Raw genomic sequence first — 8,563 nt, 5'->3', positions numbered from 1 at the left:
CTACAACCGTCACATATATTATTGTAAAAACAAATCACTTCATGATGGAATTGTGTGTTTCTCTCATTATAATGACATAGAAATTGTTACTAAAAACAAACAAAAACGGTCTTCTGAAGGGCGGTACATATGTACATACAAGTACATTTCTTGGCGGCCCTGGGGCCCTAAGCGGCTGCTTAGTTTGCTTATGCATTGGGCCGGCCCTGAGAAGAGTATGCCAGACACACAGCTTCTCTGCGGCAGTCTGATAGTCTGCTTGCTATGCAGGGCCCTGCAAAAGGGCAAACCCTTTCAAAGCAGCATCTTGCATGTTGGATTGTGGACATGGTGGAACAGGCTTATGTTTTACAGGGCCACCACCCCCCTGCGGGTGTACGGTGCCATTCTACCAGGAGCATTAGTGTGTCATGGGCCACTATGAATGGAGTCACTCTGGAGACTGTTTGTGCAGCAGCCTCCTGGTCATCTCCCCAAATACTTTTGCTAGGTTCTACAGGGTCAACCTCTGGCGGTCATCCGGGATTCATAGAACCGTAGTTACAGTCGTAACGTTCGTTCCATTACGTCTGCCATAATAACAGCTTGCTTGTCGAAGAACAGCTCTACTTCTGCGTCAGGCAGCGTCATGTCAATTAGACCAAAGCTCTTCTTCTGATAGAAAGTGTGAATTTTATTACAAACAGCAACAAGCTACAACTCTACAAACATTTTCCCTCTGAAGATGGAGTACAGAAAAAAAGAACTTTACACAATGCAAAAATATTTACTATATGATAAAAAAGACAAAATCCAATGAGGTCTAAAAGTGAGACTAACTCTGCATCGGTGTCCAACAGTCTGGTTCTGCCTGAACTCGTCTCACATCGACTCTGGTTTCAGTCTTCTTCATTTCTAACAGATGCAGACATGTTCACACAGAAAGTCCCTCACACATCGTGACTCCATGACCAGGAATGACTTTCTATACGATCAGATGGTTGATGAGTGAAAAAGCTGCAGAGGTTGAACTGATCCACTCTGAGTCTGGAGGAAGGAGCCGTGTCCTCTCTTCATCCATCAGATCCTTACCTCAGACTCTCTCTGGTCAAACTGGGATCAGTGGAGTTCGTTCATGGATCTGTCGTCTCTCTGCAGAAGAAGAACATCAGTCAGATAAACAAAGAGAGACAAAAACACAGAAATTAAGAGACAAACCTTTAACTTTGAGCAGAACCGTTTTCTCTCTTTGAAGGTTTCCCTTCAAACTGTAGACTAAACATCTGTACTCTCCACTGTCTGTCTGTGTGGGTGATCTCAGAGTCAGACTGAGGTCTCCAGTCTTCAGCAGGTCTTCATCCATCCTGGTTCTGTTTCTGTAGAACCGGCTCTGTTTCTCAGGCTGGTCAGAGTTATTCTGATAAACATGGACTGTCACGTAGTTTCCCTTTCTCCACTCCAGCTCAGCGTCTCCAGGTAGATCAGGTGTTGTTCTGAATGGCAGCAGGACAGACTCCGCCCCCTCCTCCACCTCCACCTGGCAGACTGAGAGAAGATCAAGGTGAGTTTACATGACACTGTTTATATGCATCTCTGTTTCCTGTGTCTTCCCTCATTCTGACATATGTTCAATGAAACAGGAAAAAAAAGCTGAGCTGACTGTAAAATACTATTGTTTCAAAACTTCAAGCTTGGCCTTTAAAGTTAAGGTGTGAAAACTTTAGGTTTTGGGAGCTGCTGTTGACTCCCTTATTGAGGAAGATTATTATTTTTGAACCATGCATGAAACTTTGTTTTTCACAAAAACGGAATGTTAAACCAGACATTTGCAGTGTTTTCTCTTTGTACATGTTGCTGATGTCGTACAGGAGGAGGCGAAAGTGCAAACGTGGTGAAGAGGATCTAAAAATCATTTATGTTGTGTGTAAGCTCAGTTTGAACCTCTGGGAACCTTCAGGAATCTGTTTTCAGCTTCTGGAATAAATTAATACATTGGCAAAGATGTGTCTTCCGTAAAACGATTGATTCTGTGTATTTAGCAAACATTGTATCTCATTTTAAATAGAATAAATATCTATGACAATATAGAAATATTAAATGTAATCCACTGACCTTTGACCTCCAGCTGAACTTGTTTCTTCATCAGGACGTCTCCGTTCCTGCTGGACACTTTACAGGTATAGATCTCACTGTCTTCATCAGTGGGCCGTCTCAGAGTCAGACTGAGGTCTCCGGTCCTCAGCGGTTCTTCATCCATCTTGGTCCTGGTTCTGTAGAACTGGCTCTGTTCTCCAGGCTGATCAGAACCGTTCTCATACACATGGATCTTCTTGTCTGGGCTCTTTATCCACTCCACTCTCACATCTCCAGGCAGATTCTCTGTGGTTCTGCAGGGCAGCAGGACCGACTCCACATCTGAATCCACCTTAATCTGATGTTGGACTGAGAGGACAACAGAGGACAAGATGATCGTTGTAGTTAGCAGCAGATCGTCTTTGAGCAGAATCACAAAAAGACCTGAAACCCCATTTCAGTTGATTCTAAGCTTATGTTGCATCACAGGCTGTGGTGGACAGTAATGGAGTACATTTACTTGAGTACTTTACCCAAGTAAAACTTTTTGAGAAGATTTATTTTTTGGCTTGGCCCTGAGGCTGGTCCAGGGGTTAAGAGCTGCTGTTCGTCAGTTCCTTCATTATTTTGAATCATTGTGTGCCTTATGTGAGTCTTATGTCTCTCATTTCCAAATCTTGACCTCAACATTCACTTTAAGTTGATGAGGATTAATTTCTGTCACTTCCATTCTCTGGAGAAGCTTATCAAAGTCCTCAACAGTGAACTGTGGTCCAACTTGTAACTCAGAAAATAAAGATAAAAAATCCTACTGTCCTTAAATTTGAGGTAATCCAGTATTAGGGGTAAAGAGTGTAAAAGTAATAAAAGGCAGGTATATTTAGTAACTTTTTGAAATACAAAAAATATTGAAGGTACAACTGAGGACAAGAAAAAGAAACTCAGGCTCACTTTGTAAAGCCCAACAGGTGGTTTGTGTGCCTTATGTCTGCATCATTGCAGTTAAACAGTATTATGCTACCAGAACTTGAAGAAATTTACAGTTTAGTCCCAAATTATTCTTCACCTCATAAACCTAGAATTAAAGGAATCCAACCTGTGCTACTTCATCATTTGTTATATTACTTTGTCTTTGAAAATGAAACTCACACATTGACCTTTGACCCTCTACTGAGTTAGTCAACACTACTAATCACAACCAATCAACTTATAACAATAAATGACATTTAAACCTCTGACCTTTGACCTGAAGCTTTACTTGTTTCACCATCAGAATGACTTTGTCCCTACTGAAGACTCTGCAGGTGTAGATGTTCTTGTCTCCAATTGTGGGATGTTTCAGAGTCAGACTCAGGTCTCCAGTCTTCAACAGGTTTTCATCCATCTTGGTTCTGGTTCTGTAGAAATGGATCTGTTCTCCAGGATGATGAGAACCGTTCTTATACTCATGGACCATTACACTGTCTTTGTCCCTCCACTCCACTTTAGCATCTCTGGGCAGATTCTTTGTGGCTCTGCAGGGCAGCAGGACAGACTCTGTCCCTGAATCCACCTCCACCTGTTGGACTGAGAGGACAACAGAGGACAAGATGAGCTGGATTATGGTGTTTAATGTACTGACCATAAATTTTATGATTATTTTAGAGTTATTGAAGAAGTATTTCAACATGTCTTGAATATGTCCAGGGGAGGAAATCCCATTTCATTATTTGGGGGGACATAAACAGAGAAATTTCTTAAGCACAATTTTTCTTGGAGGGGGGAGGGGTCTGGGAAAGTAATATATGTGGTTTAAAAAGTTTTTAATGTGTTCAAGCTGCATGAACAAAAATTAAATCAAATGTATGTTTTTCTCAGTAGACCCATACAAGTCCAACTAAAACTCAAATGTTTAGATATGAGTTTGGTTCAGAGTCACAGATCTAATCTCTGCTACACCTTTACAAAAATGTATGGCTCTAAATAAAAAGTTTTAATGAGTAACTCCACTTAATTAAATTCCTCATAAATATTGACTTATTGTGGTGGCTGTCAATACAAGTTATGTGTTATTTATGTAGTAACTTAAGTTGCTTCATTTTAAAACCGTTTTTTAGTTTTGCCACGTCCTGGATGGCTGAGAACCAACAAGTAGACTGATATGAATATCTGGGAAGTATCATAACTTAAAATTAATGCTCAAAGCACCAGGGATTTTATAGAAAAATATTCAGATTTTATTTTATAGTTTTAAAGGATCCACACTGGATCTAAAAAAAAATCATCCTTATTTTTTTCTTAGATGAAAAATGGATTTATTTATTTGTTTCTTTTGCCTTTTTATATCGATATTGTTAAAATACAAATGTTTCTTTTATGATTTCTTTGAGGGGCACAATTCTAGACTTTTCCAAGATGAATATGTCTACATATTGGACAAAACATTCCTAAAGAAAAAAAAAACTTAAAAATGTTCTTTCTTCATTTTCTGTGGACTGTATTTATATGTTTCTCTTCATTCATATCTTTATCTGTTTCCCTCTTTTTAATTGTTCTACATGGGTAGGAGTTTATAAGTTCTCACTTCTTCCTACCCCATTTTGAGCATGATATGTTAACTGAAACAAAGAATCTGTATTTTCTCTTCTTTCTTATGCACTTCTTGTTACTGTGCACTACTTTATTTTTATATTTGTATCATGTTCGAATAAAATTTCATTTCATTTCATTTCATTTCATTATTTTACATTATCACATATAAAATTGATATTTTTAAAAATGTGTTTTTTAATCCTGGATGTAAAGCATTTTAGAAATAAGGACAGGTTGAGCTGCATGTCTATATTTACATCTGCAGGTTGACCTTTAACCTGCATCAACAGCCAGGCTGCAGTCATTTTAAATATCATTTAAATCTCACTGAACTCACTGCTGACATGGAGCTGAACTTGTTTCTTCATCAGGATCTTTCCGGCCCTGTTGGTGACGCTGCAGGTGTAGATCTTTCTGTCTACATCAGTGGGCCATCTCAGAGTCAGACTGAGGTCTCCAGTTCTCAGTAGGTTTTTATCCATGCTAGTTCTGGTTTTGTAGAGGTAATGCTGTTTTTCAGGCTGATCAGAAACGTTCTGATACACATAGATCTTCCAGTTTTTGCTGTTCGTCCACTCCACTCTAACACCTCTGGGCAGGAAAGGTCTGGCTCTGCAGGGCAGCAGGACAGACTCTGTCCCTGAATCCACCTCCACCCTTTGAAGGTGGTCTGAGAGACAACAGAGGATTCAGAAATTGTTAATTAATAAATGGTTATAAATGCTGAGCAAAATACATTTACTGGACCAGCTAAAGCACATTTTCTGTTGCTATGATTTATGTTTAGAAATTCTTCATGTTTCACTATTCTCTCCCTCTGGTGTGGTAAGCAGTTTCTAGCTTAGCTTTAGCTACTATGGTTATATGCTCTGTCCAGTTGTTTCTCTTCTCAGGTGAAAATCCTGTTATTTGTTGTTCCGTATCGCCCAACAGGTCATTACGCTCAATTACTAACACTGATATGTTCATTATATTCTGATTTTGACATTCATGTAGACTCTTCATGTCCACACCCCAGGTTGAAGAGCTACTGGGATTCAAGTACACCTGGACCTGGAGGTCTTCACACTTTATGACCTACAAACTACACATGAGAATCCTGAGTGTAAAGAACTGACTGTCCGCTCCATCATGAGTTTGGAGCTGGACTTCCAGACTTTATGGTTCTCTACTCCAACACAACAGGTTTAAATCAAAGGGCAAGTAAGGCTTTGCTGAGTTACTTATTAAATGGTTTTTATGTCGTCTTAATTCAAAATAAGTGTCATGAACTAGAAAATACATATGAAGGCTTTGACCTTTTTTGAAAAGGAAAAAGACTAGGACCAAGAACTGGATCTTTTCCAGCTATTAGAAATAGATTTTAATAAAACATCTGATATTTTGCAGAAGCTAAACTTACCTGGTATGAAATAGTGGCGGAAATGAAATAAAGCACCTCCAGACAATCCAAGAACCAGGAGAACCAGCAGCACCAGGAAAACTGTGAGCCAGATGGGTGTACCCTCTGTGGAGAGACAGAGACAACATAACCTGGAGCTAGAGCTTTGACCTCTGACCTTTACCTTCAGATCAGACGCTTTACCAGAAATGTTTCTGTAATGCTGTTGTGCAAGGAAAAAGTTATGGGACAGATTCAGGTCACTTTAGCTGTGAAATAAATTTTGCAGGGACCAACTGGAGCCAAAAGGAGCCAGAAATGAATTTATGTTTGGTCAGATAAGGAAACAACTTGACTAAATGTTAGTCGACCTTCTTAAAATGGAGCCAGATGTTTTCAATCCCTGGAAAATGCAATATACATATAGTATGAATTGTGCCAGGATAATTGCGTAAACGGAATTAAATGATGCCACACCAACATACACATCAACCGAGGTGAAATCCTATAAAAAGTGATGTGTCCAACAAAAGTTGGGAGATTTTGGATATTTGCAAAGCTGTGATACAATGATTAATGAGATTTATAGATGTGAATAGATCTCTCCATGTTTTGGCCGTAGCAGTGAGGAATCTAAGCCCTGTGCGTATTGTTAATCCACAGCACTCAGCCACGCCCCTAACTCCTCCCAAACTCCAGCGGACTGACTACTGACCAGCTCTCCGTCTCACGGGTCCGAAAAGCCTCTAATTCCTGGGTATTACCGCAAATAAGAATGTAGAGAACTTTTGTTTAAGCTGGGCGCGAGGAAGATCCGTCTAAGCTCTAACTACCTTCATCCAAGACGTTATGACCCGCTTCAGTCTATGAATCAGACATCGGAGTAGCCCCGCCGGTGTCCGAGCTCATAGACCACATCTGTTCACGGCAGCTCTTCCTCTATTTATTAACGTGCACTTGTTACAGCTTAGATAATTTTAGCGACTAGGAATAAGTCCCAGGGTCATTATTTATCTGAACTAAAGAACGTACGAAGCCACCCTTATTTATTAGGACCATCAACATTGATTTCACATTAATCAGAAGAATTAATTTTTAGTTGACTCAATTAATTTAACTGTCCACAGCATCAATCATTTCAATAAAAGATTAAGAAATTAATACTTTTAAGAATTTTTAGAAATTACTCCTAATTCTAACCCTACACTGTGTCCTGATCTAAAGAGAAACTTTGGGAAGGCAGTTTCCACTCAAACCCAGATGCAGAGACGATCTTTGGCAGCAGAGAACTTTAACGTCCATGGATGGAGTCCTGTCTTTGTCTTGGCAGAATCCTTTTAGAATAGATCCAAAGTTGAACTGGTGAGAATCCTCAATGAACTCAGTTCTTTATCCAAATACGATCTTTGTCTATTCCCCATGTCCACTGCAGCATCGTTGAAATCTTTTGGGTTGAGTATGGGGCCGCAGTCGAATCAGAATCCCGGGTTGTGGATAAACAGATCTTGTTCCTTTCTTGTGCAGCGAGTCTCATCGTCCTGGGGTATCATCACGCAGCCCTCCGTTGATTCTGCATCTCTGTGTGTGCTTGACTCGAATGCTGCGGAACAAAGAACCCCGATCCTTCTGTCTGGTGTCTTTTTATTTCTTCTCAGCAGCCACACAACTTTCCTCACATACGTTTTTCCTTGACTTCAACTGCCTTTTGGTTGGCCTCAACTTCAGATGAACTTCCTTGTTCCCTTGGAGCTGTACTTTCTGAGGTTCTCTGTCTGCCTTCTGCACCTGTTTCCTTCATGCATCTCAAAAATCTCACTTCCTGTTTCTTCCGTACTGACTGCTTGGACAGATGATCTCATATCCATCACCGTCCTGGAGACATGATGTCTGTTCTAATGACCTAATGCCTTGGTCACCTCTGCTCTCCTTTCGGTTCCTCTTTTCCCCTGATCTTTCACCTACCATCTACCTCCAACACGACATCAGTGACCTTTAGTTACAGTTACACATTTTACACCATTTCAAGTTCAATGTCAAAATCACATTTATGACTTTTTAGTTTCTCTGATTTAGCATTCATTTATAATTTTATAATAACCATTACTTATTAGTTACTCTTATAATCATGATGTGAGTTATTACAGACATTTCTGAAAAGAAACCAAGAATAATCCATTATTCCAATTATTTGATACCAAAGTTACAGTTACTTGTTTCATCTGTAAGTACTTCCATAAGTTTAAGAGTAAGTGTAAATATTCTTATAATCAAACCAACATCAACCATTGGTTAAACCAATATTAATTATTGGCTTAATTATAAGTTATCATTATTAATTTAAGTATTTTACTCTGGGTTTTATCCAATTACTCAAAATGTTTAGATTTTATTCTTTAAACCTTTAATGCCTTGAAATGAGCAATCTGAACTATTTTATTCACTGCAGGCTGGAAACTTCCTCTTTCTTCAGGAAACCTGCTCTTCCTGTTCCATGACTCTTCTTCTGTCTGATTATGACTTTTTATGATTAAATAGAAAAAATAGAATTAAAGCAAAGTT

General features: G+C 39.3%; 1 protein-coding gene across 1 annotated transcript; it reads right to left on the bottom strand.

Moving 5' to 3' along the window:
- Positions 1–652: 652 nt before the first annotated feature.
- On the bottom strand, positions 653–6,269 carry LOC103132825 (uncharacterized; the record flags this gene model as incomplete). The annotated part of the gene is made up of 6 exons (XM_007544605.2): positions 653–1,131; positions 1,198–1,524; positions 2,092–2,421; positions 3,292–3,618; positions 4,961–5,293; positions 6,026–6,269. Coding segments are annotated over 6 exons (1,605 nt in total), but the record flags the coding sequence as incomplete, so codon positions are not given.
- Positions 6,270–8,563: the final 2,294 nt, after the last annotated feature.

The sequence above is a fragment of the Poecilia formosa genome, unplaced genomic scaffold, assembly GCF_000485575.1.
Source record: "Poecilia formosa unplaced genomic scaffold, Poecilia_formosa-5.1.2 Scaffold1365, whole genome shotgun sequence".
Classification (NCBI taxonomy): domain Eukaryota; kingdom Metazoa; phylum Chordata; class Actinopteri; order Cyprinodontiformes; family Poeciliidae; genus Poecilia; species Poecilia formosa.
The sequence above is the reverse complement of the archived record's forward strand: the minus strand, read 5'-3'. Positions and strand labels throughout refer to the sequence as shown.